The following is a 21116-nucleotide window of genomic DNA, read 5'->3' as shown; positions in this document are numbered from 1 at the left end:
GGCAGCTCTATTCATAATTTCTTTTAAAAGATTGGAAATAGCACAAATATCCATCAACAGGTAAATGGATAAACAAATTATGGTACATCCACACAATGGAATACTACTCATCAATAAGAAGGAATTAACTACTGACACATGCAACAACATGGATGAATCTCAAAAAACATGCTGAGCAAAAAAAGCAAGATGCAAAAGGATACATACTGTATGATCCCACTTTTGTGGAAGTTTAGAAAGACAAATCATCTAGAGTGACAGAAAGAGGATCAGTGGTTGCCTGGGAAGAGACACAGTGGAACTTCTTAGGGTAATATCTTTTATACCTTCACTGTGATAATGCTTACACTATCATTTGTTAAAACTTATCAAAATGTACACTTAAAATTGGTTCTTTGATTATATGTAAAGTATACTTTAATAAAACTGGTTTTAAAAAATTATTTATTGGGGCTTCCCTGGTGGCACAGTGGTTGAGAGTCCGCCTGCTGATGCAGGGGACACGGGTTCGTGCCCCGGTCCGGGAAGATCCCACATGCTGCGGAGCAGCTGGGCCCATGAGCCATGGCCGCTTGAGCCTGCGCGTCCGGAGCCTGTGCTCCGCAGCGGGAGAGGCCACAACAGTGAGAGGCCCGCGTACTGCAAAAAAAAAAAAAAAAATTATTAAAAAAAAATTGTCCTTGCCTGGCTTTTGTAGCAAGGTTACACTAATCTCGTGAAATAAGTTGAGAAACTTTTCCTGTTTTCTGGCCACTAGAATAATTTTTTTGGGGGGGGTGCTGCATTGGGTCTTCATTACTGCACAGGAACTTTTTCTCTAGTTGTGATGAGTGGGGGCTACTCTTTGTTGTGGTGCGCGGGCTTCTCATTGCGGTGGCTTCTCTTGTTGCGGAGCACAGGCTCTAGGTCTGAGGGCTTCAGTAGTTGCAGCACGCAGGCTCAGTAGTTGTGGCTTGCGGGCTCTAGAACGCAGGCTCAGTAGTTGTGGTGCACAGGCATATTTACTCCGCGGCATGCGGGATCTTCCCGGACCAGGGATTGAACCCATGTCCTCTGCATTGGCAGGCAGATTCTTAACCACTGCACCACCAGGGAAGTCCCTAGAATAATTTTTATATAACTGGAATGATCTCTGTTTTGAAGATTTCATAACTCCCTGGGCTTGATGATTTTTTGGTGCTTAAATTTTGAACATCTGATTCAGTTTCTTTAATGGTTATAGGTGTATCAGGCTTCTAATTTTTTCTTGAGTCAGTTTTGGTCATATATTTTTCTAGAAAATTATTCATCTTATCAAAGTTTGCAATCTAAATATCTAATGTATCAGACATTACATTCCCTATAAATTACTTTTTGTGTGTGTATGTGTATGCCTTTTCTTTTTCTGCTTTACCAATTTGGTCAGAGATTTTTTTTTTTTTTTTTTTTTTTTGTGATACGCGGGCCTCTCACTGCCGTGGCCACTCCCGTTGCGGAGCACAGGCTCCAGATGCGCAGGCTCAGCAGCCATGGCTCACGGGCCCATCCGCTCCGCGGCATGTGGGATCTTCCCGGACCAGGGCACGAACCCGTGTCCCCTGCATCGGCGGGCGGACTCTCAACCACTGCGCCACCAAGGAAGCCCTGGTCAGAGATTTTTAATATAAGTAGTCTCTGTAAATATGTATTTGTTTTCTACTCTATTATTTCTTTGTTTTCTGGGTCATTAATTTCTAAAAGTATCTTTATTATTTTCTTCCTAAATTTGGGGGGATGCTCTGTGCACTTTTTCTAATTTCTTGAAATGTCTGTTCAACTCATTGATTTTCAAACTTTCTTTCCTAATCCTCACATTTACTTTCTTCCATGAATTGTTTTAGCTACATCCCACAGTTTAGGTAGGCAGTGTTTTCAGTCATTCAGTTCAAAAAAAAAATTATTATTTTTTTTGGCCATGCTGAGTGGCTTGTGGGATCTTAGTTCCCTGACCCAAGCCCTGCCGAGTCCTAACTGCTGGACCACCAGGAAATTCCCAGTTCAAAATATTTTAAATTCCATTATATTTTCTTTTAACATTTGAATTATATAGAAGTAAGTTTTTAAAGTTTACAAATACAGGGACTTCCCTAGTGGTCCAGTGGGCAGGACTCCGTGCTTCCAATGTAGGGGGCCCGGGTTCGATCCGTGGTCAGGGAACTAGATCCCACATGCATGCTGCTGCTAAAGATCCACATGCTACAATGAAGATCTCGCACCGCAACTAAGACCTGGCGAGCCAAAATAAATATTAATTAATTAATTAATTAATTAAAAGTTTACAAACACATTAGAAATGCATTTTAAAATTTTCCAAACATATGATAAATATTCTTTGTTATTCTTTTACACTGTCATGGATTTTGGTCAGCAATTGTGTTCTAAATGATTTTGGTTCTTTTTTCTAAACGTCTCTCTGTGTACCTGAAAACAATGGATATTTTCTAATTATTCTAATATTCTACGTAATCCCATTACATCAAGCTTCTTAATTGTCTGTTTTTACTCTTTTATATCTTTAGTAATTATGTGCTTGTTTGATTTATCAGTTTCTGAGAGATGTGAGTTAAAGTCTTCCTCTAATTTTGTAGATTAATAGATTAATAGATATTAATAGATTAATAGATATTGTAGATTAATATTGTAGATTAATATTGTGGATTATTGTAGATTAGACAATTTGCTCCACATTGACCCTTTGGGGATGGGGATGGGGCATTGATAGGACAAGACAAGGTAAGGGACAGGGCAGAAGCTGGAATTAAGGCCCAGTTGAGAAAAGCTACATATTGGTGCCTCAGGCCTCCCCCTTCTCTGTGACCACCAGGGGGCAGCCCTTGCCTTGCCATGGCACCTCATTTCCACACCCTCTGGTTAGATGGCCCTGAGGAGGCAGCCACTCCACTAAAAGAGAATGGCTGAGTCAGTCCTTCCCAGATTGTGAGGTACCGTGCTTGTCTAGGTGGTTCAGAGAGGTTCGATAATTTGTTCAAGATTATGTAACTAGTTTGTAGGGGAGCTGATCACAGCCTGACTTCAAGCCAGCATTCTTAACCATAAAATTACTACTTCTCCAAAAATGCTCCAAATCACTGCAGTGGAGATTAGGACTGCACGATCTATGGATGTATCGTGAAACAGCGAGAAACTCTCGGACAGGAAGAAAGAATATGTACTGATATAAAAGGAGCCAGAGGGAAAATGTGTGGCGAGGGCTGGGCAGGCTTCACCCAGCATATTACACATCATCCTCTTTTCTCTGTGCTGTGTTATCTCATGTAGGTGTGTAATACATATACAAGAGTGTGTTGCATACTCTTGTACTAATCCCTGCATAACCTTGGAGTTATGTGTAACATAATGTGTATTTCATTTGGGTCTGTCAAAATGCATTTCATGTAATGGGGGCACTTTGTGATTTCTCAATAAATGTTAGCTAAATAATGAATAAAATAAAAAATGAGTGAATTGACCAGTGGGTGATAAATCTGTTCAGAACACACCTGGTAAAGCAGACCTCTGCAAGAGGTGTATTCCTTTAATGGGGATCTGAATGTGAATGCATCCAAACTTCCCCATCAGCGGCACTCACTCTGCCAATCCACCCAAGACAACACATCCAAAGTGAAACGGGGTGATCGCTATGAAAATGCAGCTTCCAGACAAAGTCCCTGGCAACTCCCTGTCGCCACCACCAATCAGCTGACTTCTGCTAATCCTCTCATTTATAGAATTCCTAGAGCAGCCCTGAGGGAGGGCCGGACTCGAAGGAAGAGAATGGATGGGGTGGACCTGGGTGCTACTGAGCCAAGGGGAGGGGAAGTAGGTTAGCTCTGAGCCCAGAAAGGCTCTTGGAGGCTAATTCTTGGTAAAGGGTTGGTCTTCTTGAACCTCAAAAGACAGGGGAACCACATCCTGGCCTCACCCGTCCACCCACCCACCCTAGCATTACTGGCCATCTAAGCCCCACCCTCCCCCTCAAACACTTAGGCAACATGCCCACATGCTGCCCCCACCTCCTAGCGACCCAGATATCACCGTCAGCAGCATCCTCTTTCCTCAGGGAGGCATGCATCTGATGCCCGAGGCCCTACGGAGTTGAGGTCCTTTGTAAGTGATGTGTGAGTCCTGTGTGTCACAGGAAGCTCCCCACCCCCAACCAGTGACCAAAGTCCTGGTCAAAACTAGTGGGACGTTTTCCTCCACCCAGACCTCACTGCTCATGTCCCCCTCGTCAACAGGAACACCCTTCGACATGGCCCGGATGCTGTTGCTCATCTTCATCATGGTCCATCCAGGTGACAGGGGTTTCTCCCAGGACCCTGAGGGGTGTGGGCCCGGGAGGATGGAGGATGGGGGAGGCTGGACATAGATGTCCCGGGGGAGCAGACTGTGTGGGGGCTGAAAGCAGGGGGTCCCTCCATAAAGCTGATACCCAGTGGGCTTCCCCAGTTCTCAGTTCCCTCCATGTCACCCACTGGGAAGGTCATTCCCCAGCTTCCATCCCAGAACTCTTCCTTCCCAGCCACGTTCCTAACAAGATAAAGTTTAAAGAACCAGTAAAAAAGGGCTTGAAGGAAGGGGTCAAATCTTTTTAAGGGGTCAGTTTTAATTCGATGAGTTTAATAAACTTATTAAACAAGGCTTATTATCTAGGGTCTAGATATAATTAGGAGTTTAGGAGATCTAATTAAATCTGTTAAGTTTCTTAATGAAACTGATTTTAATTGTCAGACATATTCATTAACTAAATGCAGTGTGGATTCCAGACCAGCATCAGCATCAGCATCAGCGGGGACGTAGGGCAAATTCTCAGGACCCACTCCAGACCCACTGAATAAAAAATTCTGGGAGTGGGGCCTGGGAATCTGTTTTAACAAGCACTCCAAGTGATTCCAGCATGCTCTCAAGTTTGAGAATCACTGAAATAGAAGAATGATTGGTAAATTTCATTAACTAGAGAATTTAATCAAGAATTTTAATAATTGGTTTAATTCATCACTTTAGATAAGTTAAATAGGGATCCCAAGCAATTATAGCCATGTCTTCACCTGGAGATTTAATTAGTTAATGCTCTTTAACAAAAAAAAAAGTGGCAAGGATGGTATGCTACAAAATGCTATTAGTACTAATACCTGGAATAATATAATTAATGATATTAGTTAACTAGGCAGCCACATTCACGAATGAGCTTCACTTTCACTGTGACAAGTTAAATTTCAGCAAAATGTTACTAGTGAATGGAACTGGAGAATGATGGGAGAGGGTGAATGTGAGAGCTGGTATGGGAAAGAATTTGAAAAACAATTTAATAAGCAATGTTAAGAAATTAGATTGATAAAGAGGAAAGGCTTAATGAGACATGTACAGTGCTCGTCCCTCTGGGCCCTCTGTGGGTGGGGTACAGCAGGGATAGTCCACTGCAAGCTCTCTTGTCTTTTCTCTTTGGAGTAATTGGGGAGGTGTTTATCTGGGTCTTCTCTCTGCCCCCAGGATCCTGTGCTCTCTGGGTGTCCCAGCCCCCTGAGATCCGTACCCAGGAAGGCACCCCTGCCTTCCTGCCCTGTTCCTTCAATGCCAGCCAAGGGAAATTGGCCATTGGTTCTGTCACGTGGTACCAGGACAAAGTGGCCCCAGGGAAGGAGGTGAGGAATGAGACCGCAGAGTTCAGGGGCCGCCTGGCGCCTCTTGCCTCTTCCCGTTTCCTCTGTGACCACCAGGCTGAGCTGCACATCTGGGACACCCGAGCCCGTGACGCCGGAGTCTACGTGTGCAGGGTGGAGGTGCTGGGCCTGGGTGTCGGAACAGGGAATGGGACTCTGCTGGTGGTGGAGAAAGGTGAGGTGCTGGGAAGCTGTGCCTCCTTGGCCGGAGGCCCCACTCTCCCTGGTAGTCGAGTCGAGAGTCCTTCCCTGAGGCCCGCTGTCATCCCTAAGCCTGTGCACGCTGCTTCCCAGGGCTTTCTTTCCTAAGCCCTTCTCCCCCTCCCCATCCCCGCCCACATGCAGGACCTCCTCAGCTAGCTGCCGGCACAGTCTTCCTCCTTCGGGCTGGGTTCTATGCCTTCAGCTTTCTCTCAGTGGCCATGGGCAGCACCATCTATTACCAGGGCAAATGTGAGTAGTGGAGCCGGGACAATGGGCCCAGAGACGGGAGGGGCACTGAGAGGGCTGGAGCAGGTGGAGACAGAGACCAAGAAGAGAAGGAGGGCTGCAGCACTGAGCTACTCCTGTGGCCTCTCCACCAGGCCACTGTCACATGGGAACACACTGCCGCTCCTTGGATGGCCTCTGATGAGTGATTTCAGACCTCAGTGATCCCAAGTTCTTCAAGAGGCCCCCCAATAAATCCCTCTCTGCCCCACCATTAGCTCCTTTTGTGTATTTCCTGCTCCATCTCTAGATGGCCCAATGTGCCCTGTTCTGGGTTCTCCCACCTCTTACTCTCCCTTCTACCAAGTCTGGTCTGGAAAGGTCCAAGGAGGGAGCTTCCCAGGACTGTGCCTAGAGTCCCCTCCCACCATCATCCTGAGACTCAACACACCTCCTTCTCCCGCCCAGGAGGCTAAGGCCCTTTGTCCTGAGAAAAGTGGAATATCAGACATGATTAGTTCTACTTCTCAGTGGCCCACAGACAAATGCTCTTTTCTGGCCTTCAGGGGTAGCTTGGGTCCCTAAACACTCTTCTTCACCCAGTGGATCCCTGGTGGGTAAGAATGGGTAGGAGGGTAAGTTGCTTAGGTCTTGATGGTGGCCCTGTTGAGCTGGGGCTTGAGGTGGATGGAGAAGCCTGAGACATAGAGAGTGGCGAGACCATGGTCTTTACTGGGTGAACCACAGGATGGCCCTGACCACCCGCCTGGGTTGGACGAGGCATCTGGGAGTGCTCAGGTGGGTTTGTTCTTGGCAATGCAGGCGTAGTCCGTGCTGGGGTCCTCCTTGCTGCCTTCCCTTTCTTGGTCGCTGAGGTCAGGTCCCTCCCGTTCAGGCAGCCTCAGCAGGGACGCATAGTGGAGCTCCTGTTGTGAGAGCTGGGCCTGGGGCCGGGACGGAGGGTGCTGACAGGAGGTCCCCAGGAGCCTCCCTCCCCTGACGCTGCCCTCTGAGTTCTTGCTGCTCCCCCGCCCCACTTTCTTACCTCATTGCCTCTATTTGCACGCTCTCTCTCCCTCTCTCTCTCTCTCCGTCTCTCTCTCTTGTCCTTTTCTCTTTGTGTCTCTCTTACTCTCTCACTCTCCCCCTCTATCACTCTTAATCTCCTTCTCTTACTTCTTCTCTGGATTTCTCTCGTTCTCCCTGTGTCTCTCTCATTCTCTCTCTGATTTTTGCCTCTCCCTTTTGTCTCTATCTCCCTCATTTCTTCCTCTCTCTCCTTCTGTCTTATTTTTCTCTCCATCTCTACCCCTTTCCTTTCCTCTCTTCTTCTCATCCCTTATTTCCCTCTTTCTGCTTCTCTCTTACTTCCTCTGTCTCTCTGTCTCTCCTGCTCGTTTCTCCCTCTTCTCCTGCCCCCCAACCTCAGCCCCCTCTTGTTGCCCCATCACGCACTTCCCTGCCCCAGACTCACCCAGCTCCTCTCCAGCCTCCTCACTGGAAGAAAAGAAGAAGCTCGGCTAGGCCCTTGCCTCCCTTGTGCCACCTCCAGCCCTCCTTGCCCACTCTCCCCACCCCCAGCAGGTGTTTCCTCACTTGCCAACCTCCCTGTGGTTCCCGCAGCCAAAAGGCAAGGTCTCTTTCTTTGGACGCTCTCCCCTCCCCTCTCCCCGCCAACTTCTGCCCCCTTCCTCAGGCAGGAGGGGCAAGTCAGGGTTGATGGGGGTGTCTGGGAGCACAGGAGGAAAGGGTGTGTGGGGGACGGCACAGGGTGTTGCCCGGGGGTGAGGGGCGAGGGGGTACGAGGGAGGTGAGGGTGGGGCTCACCTCTCCCACGGAGCCGACACAGGCAGACGGACAGAACGACCACAGAGAGGAACAGGAGCACCCCCAGCCCTAGGCCCCCAAATAGGTAAGGGCATATCTCTGCAGGGAAAAGGGGTGAGTGTCAGTGGGCCCATTTCTCTCTGCAGCTTACCCCATCCTCCTCGTTGGTCGGGGATCTCAGCTCCTTTCTCCAACAGTTTTAGAGGCAGAAAACCATTCTCTCAGAGGTTCTTCACCCCAGACTGTGTTCCCTCACCTCCTCCCAGAGGTCGCCATGCCTCATCAGTTACCTCGCTTGTCCCAGACACCACTCGCCCCTCAGAAACCTCCCACCACCATTGCTGCCCTCTCTGGGCCTCCCCATGAAGCCCCTTGTCCGCTGCACTGGCTGGCCCCGAGAGAACCTGGCCACCTACCCACGACCCGCGCATACACCGCTTTTTATCGACTGTTCCCTGTGCACCACAACCCTCCCTGGGCGGAGCGTTACCTTACCTTTTATCTCACAAACTTTCATTAGGTTGGGGACTGAAGACTAGCCTGCAGGTTGGGAAACCTAACGCTGCTCTTCCAGGCTAAATGGCCTGGGGTGAATCACGTGCCCCAAGTTCCTCATCTGTAAAGTCTGGGGCCTCTGTTACAATTGTTTCCCGGGCTGAGGAGCCTTAGCTATGTGCCAACCCTGAACTGGGCTCTTTCTATTTGTCACTGCTAATCCCCATAACAATGTAGGGTATTATGGTGCCCATTTCCTTGGTGAAGGACCTGAGACTCGAGGCTGGACTCCGACAAGCACGTCCAGCCCAGAAGTGGCAGAGCTGGGGTTCAAGGCCAGCTCTGTCCAGCTCCAGAGCCCACTCTGGTTCTCCGACCCTAGGCTGACCAACTGGTTCATAGGGGCCTCTCCAGCACTGGATAGTTCTAGTTTCTGGTGAGGGGGCTGAGGCAGGACCTGGGGTCCGGAGGGTGCGTGGGGACTGGTGGGAAAATAGGGAAGGTGGTGTCCAGTGCCACCTGGCACCTACGGCCGCTCCCTCAGCCCCAGAGCAACTTAGGAAAGGGGGGCTCCGCTTGGCTGGTGTGGAGAGCCGATTCCCTTGGGCAGGTACTGCTGGGGCTGAAGTGGGGCATGGAGGAGCGTCTGGGGCCCATAACTTCCCCTCAGGCACTTCCTGCCCTACAACCACTGGTTCCTGTTTGAGGGCAAAGAGGGGGCCGCTGACTTCATCCAGAGCCAGATGCAGTGACCAGGGTGTGGAAACTGAGACCATCCTGGGTTCAAGAGGAAGGCTGGGACGTGGCGGGTGGCAGGTGCGGAGCAGAAGCACAGGTGGAGAGGAGGGCCTGCGTGGCCATGACGGATAGTGGCGGCAGAAGTGGATTGTTTAAATTTCTTTGGGGAGCGGAGACAGAGGCCAGAGAGAGGATTCCCCCAGGGCCCAGGGAACCTCAAAGCCATATTCTCCCTTCCTTCATCTTAGACTCACCTCACTCTGGGGGTGACTGTCCCCTCCCTGGCTTTCCTTCATGAGGGCTCCCTCTCTCGCCCAGCTTACCTAGAGTCTGTGGCCTGCGGGTGGACAGACTCCTGACTGACCAGAGCTGCCTGGGTAAAGTGTTGCCACCTCAGATGTTCCTGCCCCTCCTCTGGTTTAACTTCTCCCCCAGCCTAGGTGCCTCCCTAGCATTGTTAGGAGAGGAAGTTAGGCTTTGAGGGTTAGGGTTACAACATCTTTTCCTTTCAGGCTTCTAGAACTATAATTCAGCCTGTGATCCCTGTCAGCTCCAGCCATCCTATTGATCCTGCAAGTCGTCAGTGATCATCTCCCTTCTAGGTGCCTTTCCTGATTCACTTTTCCCAATTACACTGTGTCACTGAGAGCTCATGATCCTGGTATGTGTGGACACACACTCCAGCTCCCAAGGAAGACTGGGAGTTCTGGTGGATTTGGATAACTCTCCTGCTATTCTGGGGCTGTATCTAACAGGGCACTTGGCTGACTGATTAACAAACAGGAGAGTCAGAGACAGCCAGACTAGATCGACATGAGCACTGCTGATAGATCTAGGACAGAAAGTTGATGACAAGTTGGTGTTGGGAAAAGAAGTGTGGGCAATCCAGGTGGCCTTCCTGCAGCAAGCAGCATTCTGATATTGAGCACAAAAGTAAGGGTGGTAGTCCAAGGACCCTAGATGGAGGCCTCATAGTGGCACTGTGATCGAGAGGGAGATGAATGCTGGAGGATGGCACACCTAGTCCTTGAGGAGGGTGAAGACTTGGGAGCTCATGGAAGCAAGGACTGAAGAGGAGATCTGGTGCCTGGACCCATAAGCATTTGCATTTCCTTCTCCAGATTCAGAAATTTTCTGCTACTTCCTTCCCTTCCCCCATCCACAGTGTTCCCATGCAGGACAGTAGGAAAATATTGTTTCAAAATGTTTTATTAGGGCTTCCCTGGTGGCGCAGTGGTTGAGAGTCCGCCTGCCGATGCAGGGGACGCGGGTTCGTGCCCCAGTCCGAGAAGATCCCACATGTGGCAGAGCGGCTGGGCCTGTGAGCCATGGCCGCTGAGCCTGTGCGTCCGGAGCCTGTGCTCCACAACGGGAGAGGCCACAACAGTGAGAGGCCCGCGTACCGCAAAAAAAAAAAAAAAAAAAAGTTTTATTATTAAAACATTCAAACATAGAAAAAAATGGAAAGAATTGTACAGTGAACCTATCCCTACCACCTAGATTCTACAATTAATATTCTTCTATATATTTCTTTTATCACATATCTATCAATCCATCTCATTTTTTGATACCTTTCAAAGTTGCAAACATCAGTACATTTTACCTCTAAACCCTTTACCATGCTTATCATTGACTCAAGTTCAGTATTTGTTTCCTTATTCTTTTTTGGGGGGAGTGAGGAAGGTAAGATTTACATACCCTGAAATGGACAAATCTGAAGTCAGTACTCAGGTTTTTTGTTTTTGTTTTTGGTTTTTTTTGCGATATGCGGGCCTCTCACTGTTGTGGCCTCTCCCGTTGCGGAGCACAGGCTCCAGACGTGCAGGCTCAGCGGCCATGGCTCACGGGCCCAGCCGCTCCGTGGCATGTGGGATCCTCCCGGACCGGGGCACGAACCTGTGTCCCCTGCATCGGCAGGCGGACTCTCAACCACTGTGCCACCAGGGAAGCCCAGTACTCAGTTTTTAAACTGTCTTTTGGTTAAGGGTATGGAGCCAGACTGCTTGGGTTCAAATCCTGTCTCTGCTACTACTGTGTGACCTTCCACAAGTTCTTTAACTTCTCTGTGCCTCAGTTTCCTCTTAGAGTTTTTTTTGGGGTTTTTAAAATAAATTTATTTATTTTACTTATTTATTTTTGGCTGCGTTGGGTCTCCATTGCTGTGCGCGGGCTTTCTCTGGTTGCGGCGAGTGGGGGCTACTCTTCGTTGCGGTGCGCCGGCTTCTCAATGCGGTGGCTTCTCTTGTTGCGGAGCCCGTGATTCTTAACCACTGCGCCATCAGGGAAGTCCCCCTCTTAAGAGTTTTTTATCAGGATTAAAAGAATTATTACAGGACTTCCCTGGAGGTCCAGTGGTTAAGAATCCACGCTTCCACTGCAGGGGGCACGGGTTTGATCCCTGGTTGGGGAACTAAGATACCGCATGCCGTGCCGTGTGGCCAAAAAGAAAGGAAGGAAGGAAGGAAGAAAAGAAAGAAAGAAAGAAAGAAAGAAAGAAGGAAGGAAAGAAAGAAAAAGGAAGGAGGAAAGAAAGAGCATTATTATATATAAAGTGTGTAGATTAGTGGCAGGCACATACCAAATGCTATCTGGATATTAGCTATTTTGTCATTGTTATTATTATTACCTGAACACACAGAGATATCAAGAAGGGGAAATGATCTGGGACCACCTCCAACTTTCTTGACCTGGTTTTTCCTCCCGTCAACTCCTACTGCTCTGCCGACTATACCATTCATTTGGTCCTTACTGCTTTGTTTTGCTTACTCATTCATCCTTTTGTCCTTTCTTCACTTTACACTTAGTCAGCATCTACTAAATGGATGGAGCTCATTCTAGACTGTGAAGCTCTTTGGGGGTGGATGCCTCATCGCTCTCCTGTCTACAGTCTGTGTAGCAAGGGAGGTAATGCTCTATTTCCAACCCTCCTCAGTGAGTTAATAGTCAGTGGTGAAGCTGAGGCCCCCTTCAGCTGCCATCACCGTGGACTGGCTTAACGCTGCCTTTCTCACCTAGCTCTGGGGGCTTGGAGGGCACAAGGGAATGGGAGGAGGAGGTCAGTCCAGTGTGGGGACAGGTTCTTCTTTGGAACCTAGACATCCATCCCTGAAGATTCTAGTTCTCGTCCTCCTATTCCAGCCCTTGGCCTCAGGGATATGGATGCAGCCCTCTCTCTAGCACCCACCTCTGGGGTGCAGAAGAATGCAGACCAGGGACTTCCCTGGTGGCACAGTGGTTAAGAATCGAACTCCCAATGCAGGGGACACGGGTTCGATTCCTGGTCCGGGAAGATCCCACATGCCGCGGAGCAACTAAGCCTGTGTGCCACAACTACTGAGCCTGCGTTCTAGAGCCTGTGAGCCCGCATGGCACAGCTACTGAAGCCCGCGTGCCTAGATCCCGTGCTCCACAACAAGAGAAGCCACTGCAATGAGAAGCCCGCGCACCGCAACAAAGAGTAGCCCCTGCTCGCTGCAACTAGAGAAAGCCCGCGCGCAGCAACGATGACCCAGTGCAGCCAAAATAAATAAATAAATAAATTACTTAATTAAAAAAAAAAGAAGAATGCAGACCACACTAGCAGTCTGGAGTTCTGGGTTCTCATTGTAGCTGCCTGACTTTCTGCAAGCTAGCTTCCCTCTCTGGGCCTCAGTTTCCCTTCCCACTGAGTCAGAAGATCTCTAAGGCCCCCTCCAGCTCTACCCTGAAAGCCTGTCTCTTCACCCCGACTCCCTCCCCAGTTCAGAGAACCCAGGCATCCAGCTGCCCCACCCTAGCTCTGGGTAAACAGGAAGCAGGGTGAGGGGAGCAGGGGTGTTCGGAAAGTCCCAGCCAGGTGTGTGGGTCTACAGGGAGGGGGTGGCCCCACCCCTGAGGTATGAAAGCCCCCCTGCCCTGGCTCTGGCTCAGTCTCAATGGGGGCACTGGGGCTGGAGTGCCGGGGTAGGCGGCCCCAGGGGAAGGGATGCCTCCTGCTGGCTGTCGCAGGAGCCACTTCCCTGGTGACCCTTCTGCTGGCTGTGCCTATCACTGTTCTGGCTGTGCTGGCCTTGGTGCCCCAGGAGCAGGGAGGACTGGTGAGTGGCTGCCACATATCCTCCAAGGGCCGTATATTGCTGATGCTCCCTCACCTCTGGCTATGCCTCTTGCCTCATCCTGCTCAGCTGGCTTGGCTGTCCCCCAGTGGGGATGTCTTCTCTGTCTCTTTGCTGGTCCTCTTTCCACGTTCCTGTGATGCTGCTGTGCCCTGGTGTCACCAAGCCCCTTTCTGGTTGTCTGTATGTCTCTTCTCCTCTTCCCAAGACATACTTGGGCCTCTGTCTCTCTGCCCAAGTACAGATGCCTTGCTTGCTCTCCATTCCAGGGAGGTGTGTTTTGAGGGCTGGTGGGAGAAACCCCAAGTCTGGAGCTTGCATCTATGTTGGGAGTGGGAGGGGTGGGGTTGGCATCAGCTAAGACTGAACTCTGGGCCCTGTGACCCCACCCACTCAGGTAACAGGGACTGCTGACCCAGGCGCCCAAGCACAGGCCCATCAGCGATTTGGTAAGAGCCGACCATCTCCCCCTCCCCTGCTTCTGCCCCTCAGGGACTCCCAGCTCCCATCCATCTGCATCCCCAGATACTCTCTTCCTCCAGGAATCCAGGTGCCCCATCCCTGGGCCCTGGCACCTTGTCCTCTCAAGGTGACTACACGTGGGTGGCCGCCCTGCCCCCAACCGTGGACTCTTCGCCCCTTCCAGAGTCCGGGGAGCTGCCGGTGGAGGAGGAGGCAGAAACAGATCTCAGCCCCAGGCTCCCGGCTGCCCACCTCATTGGTAAGGATCTCATAGACCTGAAGAGTCCAAGGGTGCCAGTTCTGCTGGCCCACAGTTAGAGTCCCTTTGCTCTGTTACTACCGCGCTGGGTTGCCCACCTGCTTCACCGCTGCTATAGTACGCACTCTTTTGCTCCTCCAGCATTCTAGCTTCTCGCTTTCCCCTCCGCCGGAGGAGGCAAAACCCGGCCTGGATCTCCCCACCACAGCGCTCCTACCGCACACCCAGGTGCCCTCAGTCCCAACTCGTACTCATTGCAGAGGGAGCACCATCACCCCGCTCCCCCAGCCCGGCTGGACTCCTGCAGTGGGTTAAAAGCCCCAACTGTCCCTCATGCCCACCCTCCCAGAAGTCCCGGGCCTGGATCACTCCTTTCAGGATCGGATTTCCGAGAACCAACTGGCCCGTTTCTCCGCAGGCGCTTGGACCACGGGGCAGGGGCTAGGCTGGGAGGCGAAGAAAGAAGAGGCGTTTCTGAGGAGCGGGACGCAGTTCTCGGGCGCCGAGGGGCTGGCCCTCCCGCAGGACGGCCTCTATTACCTCTACTGTCACGTCGGCTACCGGGGCCGGGCGCCCCCTCCCGGCGGGGACCCCCTGGACCGCTCGGTCACGCTGTTCAGTCGGCTCTACCGGGCGGGGGGCGCCTATGGATCCGGGAGTCCCGAGTTGCTGCTCGAGGGCGCGGAGACCGTGAGCCCGGTCTTGGACCCCGCCCGGAGGCACGAGTACGGGCCCCTCTGGTACACGAGCGTGGGGTTCGGTGGCCTGGTGCAGCTCCGGAGGGGCGAGAGGGTGTACGTCAATATCAGTCACCCCGATATGGTGGACTACAGGAGAGGAAAGACCTTCTTTGGGGTGGTGATGGTGGGGTGAGGGCTACCCACGTCCCTAAAACGACCACTGCAATGTGGGAGTATGTGAACGAATCAGCCTAGATATTGGGGACCCAGACACCAGGGACCCCATTGCCGTGGCGAAAATGTAGAAGACTGTTTGGAAACTGATTTTGAGCCTGGTGAAAATAAAGAATGTAAAGCTTTAGTGCTTCCGGTACAGATGCTGAGATGCTAACGTGTCTTCGTTCAGGGTGGGTACACAAATGTTGGTTAAATAGTCTCTGTATTTTTCTGGTTGCTTGAGACAATTCACAACACCTGGCATGGCCTCTGTTCCCTGGGCTGGGGATCTGTGGGTCCCACCCACCCCTGCCTCTGAATGGCCTTGCCCCAGCATTAGCCCATTTGGAGGGTAGAAGGAAAGGGCTCTGCACAAACCCCAAATCATCTCCAAGCATCCTGATTCTCAAGGCCACATGGTCCCCGCAGACTCAACACTGCACTCTTGTCTCTTGGGTCCCTCCTGGTAGTGATAGGGGTCATTACCGGGGAAGGCAAGCACCACTCAGAAAGGCCCAGCCAGCAGAGTAAACCCCAATAGGGCTGATAATGAAGCACTGAGGGGACAGCGTTTCTGCCCTGCTAGCTGCCTGAAGGCCCTGTTAGCCACAGTCGACTCTTCTCCAGGGGAAGACCCGCAGCTCGGGGAGCGGGGGAGTGGGGGTGGGGACCGGGGCGTGAAGGCAGGAGGCTGAAGGAGTTGGGAGGGTGGTTGAGAAGGAGAGATGGGGTGGGGATAGTGCCCGAGGACACCAGGGAGAACCTGGGGAGGAGGGGGAGGAGGAAAAACTGATGTCACCTGGCCCGGTCCAGGGTGGGATGGAAGGTCCTCACCCCTCAGTCACACTTCAGATCCCCTTTCCATAAGTGGGCAAGTGTTGGGGCTCCAGAGTGAGTAACAGCAGCCCCCTCACTCCATGACCAACTTTCAGCCCCGAGCTGGAGGAGGCCGAGGAGGATCCAAGGCTCTATCTAGGTTACGCTAGCGGGTCACCCCACCTCTGCGGCACACCGCACAGTTTTCCCCCTGCCTGGCAACCCTAGCAGGAAGGAAAGCCCAACTTCAGAGCCCAGTGAGGGCTGCCACTCTCTGAGTCTTCATTTCTGACTCCATATTTGTCTTTGACTCTGTGTCCAGAAGAGCCTTCCCAGAGGGGAGGAATGCATTTCTCTTTCCACTTCACCCACCTCCCATCCCTCTCCTCATCATTCGCCAAGAAAATCAGGGAGACCAAGCTGGCATGGGGGGTGGGTCCTTCACCTACATCCTATTCCTTGTTTTTTATTTTCTTCTTCCTCTTCAAGTCCATCCACTGAGAGATGGAAGCGGTTAGAAGACTGGGGGCTGGGAAAAGGGAGAAAGCCAGAATTCACCGAGCACTCCGCTAGGCGCTCTGTTGTGAAGAGTTTAGGTCTTCTGTTCTCACGTGGCCCCGTGTGCGGTGGGCATTCCTACTTCTCTTTGATAGACGAGGTTCAGTGACTGGTTCAGGTTGCACAGTTAGGACTGGACTGGCAGGGGGAGGGGCATGGGGCGGGATCAGGTGGTTTGGAGCCCAGGTGCCTGACTGCCTGGAAGTCCCTTGGCTGTGATTCAGGTACCTGAGAATTTGGCCGCTCCCCAGGCCTTTCTTTTGCTCAGGCCACAACAGCCGGAAATCTCATCTGAGCTGTGGGACTTCCCCGACTTGGATAGGAATTCCCAGAGTTGGAAATTCCAGTGCCCTGAGGGAGAGCTAATTAAGTTCAGGTTCCTTTCTTGGGGGAGAGGCATATCCAGCTGGGCCTTGTTTTATGTAGGGTCTCCTGAGCCCCAGCAGTCCAAGGAGTGAGGTGCAGGGATCTTAAGCCCTGTGGAGAAAGAACTTCAGGGAGCCACGTCTCACCCCCAAGGAGAGGCCAGTGAAGAATTAATTCCCAGAAAGGGGCCATATTTCTTTTCTAAGCACACTTTATTTCTCGCCACTGACCAGTAGGGCGGTTACAGACACGACTCCCCTGGGGAGCAGAGGTTCAGTGATGTAGCGACAAGTCAGTCACCAAATCAGCATTATTTAGGCAACCTGATCAGATAAATATTTTTTAAAAACATAAGCAAAAGGAGGCACAGAGGCCAGGAGGCAGGGTGGGAAAGACCTACAGTTCAGCTCCGTTTTCACAGAAAACACATCTGAGACAAGGCAGCCTCTACATTGGGTCTCCCAGGACACCTTGACCTCCTGAATAAATACATTCATTAGTAAATAAATAAATAATAAATAAATAATAAATAATCAAAAGTGCAAACATAAATAGAGGGAGCTGGCCCCGTTGGGGTGCGGCTGGGCTCCCCATCTCAGGGAAGTCTGGAAACATTGGAAGAAAGGGAGGCCTGAAGTCCACTCATGTCAAGTTCTGGGTGAGATCTTCTCAAGGAATGTTCTGAAGTGTTCCAGTCAGAACCCAAGGTCCCCTGGCCCACACATTCTGGGTGTCCCAGGTTGCATGCAAGAATCCAAACGCGAGGACCCCAGTGAGTTCCAGAAGACCCAGTTCCAATTCTTGGTGGTGGTCAGTGCCCCATTGTCCAGGCCACACTTCCCTGCATCCCTGATTTCTAAGTGTTGTTGTTGTTTAACGTTTTAAGCTTGGAGCCCAGCCCTGAGTCTCTAATTCTCTTTCTAAACCAGAAGGGGATGAGGGGGTCTGAAGGAGTAAATAATAAAGTAATTGAGGTGGGAGAGGATGGATGTTCTGTCCCCTCACAGGGCAATGATCCCAAAGTAGACCTGCCCAGACTCAGCAAAGTCCAGATAGTCGGGCAGGTTGATCTCAGCACTGAGTCGATCACCCTTCTCCAGCTGGAAGACCCCTCCCTGGTAGATGGGCTCATACCAGGGCTTGGCCTCAGCCCCCTCCGGCGTCTCCCTCTGGCAAGGGCTCTTGATGGCAGAGAGGAGGTTGACCTTGGTCTGGTAGGAGACAGCGATGCGGCTGATGGTGTGGGTGAGGAACAAGTGGGTGGAAGGGCAGCCTTGGCCCCTGAACAGGACCTGGGAGTAGATGAGGTACAGCCCGTCTGTCGGCACCACCAGCTGGTTGTCTTTCAGCTTCACGCTGTTGGCCAGGAGGGTGTTGGCATATGTGTTCAGCCACTGGAGCTGCCCCTGAGCACTGAGGTTGGCTGGAGGGAGGGAGAAAAAGAGGGAGGGGTGAGTCATTGTGACCCTGTCAGTTCCACTCTCCACATCCTGGCCCTCAAGTTCTGCCCACCCACCCCCCACATCCGGTTCCTGTCCCCTCTGTCTGTCTTCCCACATCCCATCTGGCCATGAGGTTCTGAGTATCCCCTTCAAGTTCTAAGTATCCTCCACCCTCCCCTTGAGCTCAGTGAGTCCTTCTCACCCTGTCTCCAAGGTCTGTCTAACCTCAGCCTGGCCTCAGCTGCCAAATCCTACCCCTCCCCATCCCATCTGCTTCTTCATCCCCCAGACACATCCTCAGAACTCTTACCTACAACATGGGCTACGGGCTTGTTACTTGAGGTTTTAGAAGATGATCCTGAAGAGGAAAGAGGAAAGAAGAAGGTGAGAGACAATTAAGCTTCCCAGAAAATATCCCACTACTTTGACCTCCTTTCCTCCTCCCCCCAAACCCAAACTCTAAATTTCCCCTACTGCTTCCATCCCAGGACTAACCCCTATGCACACCCAAGCCCAGAATTAGGAGAGAGGTTTTGGAGACACTTACTGAGTGTCTGAGCCAGAGGGCTGATGAAGGAGTAGCCAGTTGGGAACTGTTGGGAGAAGAAGGAGGATTAGTATCAAAGCAAGTAACCCCTGAAGGAGAAACAGCCGGCTGCTTCTCTAGCATGTACTCTCTGCACTGATGTGTCTCATTTTCTCTCCCCATTCATCCATGTTTTTCATTCATCCATCCATTTAACAGCTCATTCATTGAGTTCCTTCCGTGTGCCAGACACCCTTAGCTTCATCTTTCCTATCTCTCTTTCATACCTGCTGTATCTCCTTCTGTCTCACCATCTTTATCCAGATGATTTGTTTTCTTCCCCATCTTTCTACCCATACCCCTTATCTGTCTACACATCTCTCTTTATATCTGAATCTCTGCTTACTCATTCATTCATTCGACAAATATTTAGAGAGCATCGCCCATGTGCCAGGCACCCTATTTCTCCATCCTTCCTTCTCTTCCCCCATCTCTCTCCACGTCTCCTTCTGCCTCCCCATCTTTCTCCACTGTTTTCCTCCCCAAGCCTCCCAATCAGCACACCTCTTTTCCCCACCCCATATCTCACCCTTTTTCTCTCCCATTTCTCTCTGGGTGAGAGAATGAGCCAAGGCTGGCCAGGGACTCACCTCTTCCCTCTGGGGGCCGATTACCCCGAACTGCAGCAGGCAGAAAAGCGTGGTGGCTCCTGCGACCAGGAAGAAGGAGAAGAGGCTGAGACACAGGCACTTTCTGGAACCCTGGGGGCCTCCTGCCTTCTTGGAGAGAGCCTCCTCTGCCAGCTCCACATCCCGGATCATGCTTTCAGTGCTCATGGTGTCTTTTTCTGAAGGGCTCACGTCCAGCTGGGAGACGGTAGAGCCCTGTGGCAGGGTGTGTTAGAGGGAGCAAGTCGTCTGGCTGCCTGTCGGGGTGGGGCTGTGTGGTCTGGGAGGTTATTTCCAGGGGGGTCTGGAGTTGCTTGTCTCTCTCCTGGCTGGTCCCCTGGTGTCCTCGCTCTGGGAGCTTCTGCTGGCTGGGTGTGCAAACAGCTGCATTTATACGCTCTGGGGTGAGAGGAGGGCGGGGAAAGGCTCTCATTCAACCAGCGGAAAACTTCCTTGGTGGAGAAACCCATGAGCTCATCTGGAGGAAGCGGTAGCGGGTCCTACACCTTCTGTCTCGGTTTCTTCTCCATCACGGGGGCGGGGGTTTGGAAAGTTGGGGACACCCAGGCATCAAGGATACTTCCTACCCTACCCACCCGGATTCTGAGGGGGGCTCCCTGGGCCAGTTACTGCTGTAGATGTAGGACCCTGGAGGCTGGACCCCATTTCCCCTCTGCCCCCCAGTTCCCATTGTTTCCATTTCTTTGGGGGAAGAGTTCTGTGGCCTATTTCCTTCTGATTTCCAGAGCCGACTCAGGTAGTGGTAGAACTAGAAATGGGAGGGGCTTCAGAAAGCTGAGTCCTTAATGGAGAGAAAACTTGGGGGAAGCTGTGCTGGGTCCTGAGACGTGTGTTTGGGTCCCTGGGGGCAAGAGGAGCTGGAGGAAGGGAAGCTTGAGGCTCTGCAAGGGCTGGGGGAGGATGGCAGGGACAAGCCTGGGACAGCCCCAGAGGAGTGAAAGAGACACTGGGAATTCACGAACCTCACCACGGCAGGCCTTCTCCTTTCACTCTGACCGGGAACTCACCAAAACTCTGGTGCTGGTTTCAGTCTTGGCTTCCAAGGGCATGTGATGCCCCAATTTTTGCACAAAGACCCCACCCTTCAGAGTCCCTGTGTGTGGCCATGTATCTGCAAAGAGCTCCCTGCTCCCTCCAGTTTCCTGGAGACAGCCCTGTCCCTCAGAGCCCCTGCACATGACCACGTCTCCTGAAATGTCCCGTGTTTTCCAGTCCCCCAGCCTTGGAGGCTCTCCCACTCCTCGGGGCCCTGGCATGGCCACGTCTTCCAGGAGGCCTCATGCTCCTCCTCCACAGTCCCAAACAAACACCCTCCAGTGTGGTCACTGCTCCTCAGAAGCCTCCTGTAACCCCCATTCCTCAGGGGTTCCCTGACCTCCACTCCTCCAGACTTTGGACCTGCATCTTTCCTTTGTCTTCTCAGCTTATTCTCTGGTCTCCTCCCACCCCTGTGAGGCCACCATATTTCACCAGAGCCCCTTAGGCCTCTCTGTATATGCCCACAGCTCCTGTCCCTCTGATTCCTGTCCTCCCTCCATTCCTTAGAGACATCTGGGGAATTCTCCCCTCCCAGACAGACAGATACAGGCAGACAGCATTTCAGAGAAAAGAGGTTTATTGGGCTTCATCAAGGGTCAGACATCTCCTCGTGGGGTGTCCAGTCAAGCACTGGCTAGCTCTTAAGAGCCTTTCACTTCCTTCCAGAGCCCCTTGGTCCCTCAGACCCACTCTTTTTCTCTCTTGCTCGGTCACCCTTGTGCCCACGCCCTCCCACTCTTCGTCTCTTGGGTGTATTATCTTTCTTCTGCCGTCCCCCTTCTCTCCATCCTCCATAAATAAAT

The 21116-nt window shown here is 51.7% G+C and overlaps 4 protein-coding genes across 4 annotated transcripts; 2 read left to right on the top strand and 2 right to left on the bottom strand.

Annotated features, from left to right (window-relative positions):
* The first annotated feature begins 4132 nt into the window (after positions 1-4132).
* Positions 4133-6309, top strand: NCR3 (natural cytotoxicity triggering receptor 3). Its single transcript, XM_060111174.1, has 4 exons — positions 4133-4313; positions 5509-5853; positions 6024-6131; positions 6263-6309. Exons 1-4 carry the CDS (start codon positions 4133-4135, stop codon positions 6307-6309), a joined length of 681 nt encoding a protein of 226 aa, XP_059967157.1.
* A 592-nt stretch (positions 6310-6901) lies between these two features.
* Positions 6902-8451, bottom strand: LST1 (leukocyte specific transcript 1). Its single transcript, XM_060111042.1, has 4 exons — positions 8430-8451; positions 7935-8033; positions 7582-7604; positions 6902-7051 (listed from the first exon to the last, which is right to left on the bottom strand). Exons 1-4 carry the CDS (start codon positions 8449-8451, stop codon positions 6902-6904), a joined length of 294 nt encoding a protein of 97 aa, XP_059967025.1.
* Positions 8452-13060: 4609 nt separating this feature from the next.
* Positions 13061-14855, top strand: LTB (lymphotoxin beta). The gene is made up of 4 exons (XM_060111167.1): positions 13061-13243; positions 13659-13710; positions 13908-13982; positions 14401-14855. Exons 1-4 carry the CDS (start codon positions 13082-13084, stop codon positions 14853-14855), a joined length of 744 nt encoding a protein of 247 aa, XP_059967150.1. The 5' UTR covers positions 13061-13081.
* A 2764-nt stretch (positions 14856-17619) lies between these two features.
* TNF (tumor necrosis factor) lies at positions 17620-19422 on the bottom strand. The gene is made up of 4 exons (XM_060109957.1): positions 19237-19422; positions 18608-18653; positions 18371-18418; positions 17620-18041 (listed from the first exon to the last, which is right to left on the bottom strand). The coding sequence occupies exons 1-4, from the start codon at positions 19420-19422 to the stop codon at positions 17620-17622; spliced, it is 702 nt and encodes a 233-aa protein (XP_059965940.1).
* Positions 19423-21116: the final 1694 nt, after the last annotated feature.

The sequence above is a fragment of the Mesoplodon densirostris genome, chromosome 10 (assembly GCF_025265405.1).
Source record: "Mesoplodon densirostris isolate mMesDen1 chromosome 10, mMesDen1 primary haplotype, whole genome shotgun sequence".
NCBI lineage: Eukaryota > Metazoa > Chordata > Mammalia > Artiodactyla > Ziphiidae > Mesoplodon > Mesoplodon densirostris.
Note: the sequence above shows the minus strand (reverse complement) of the source record. Positions and strands in the feature narration are given on the sequence as shown.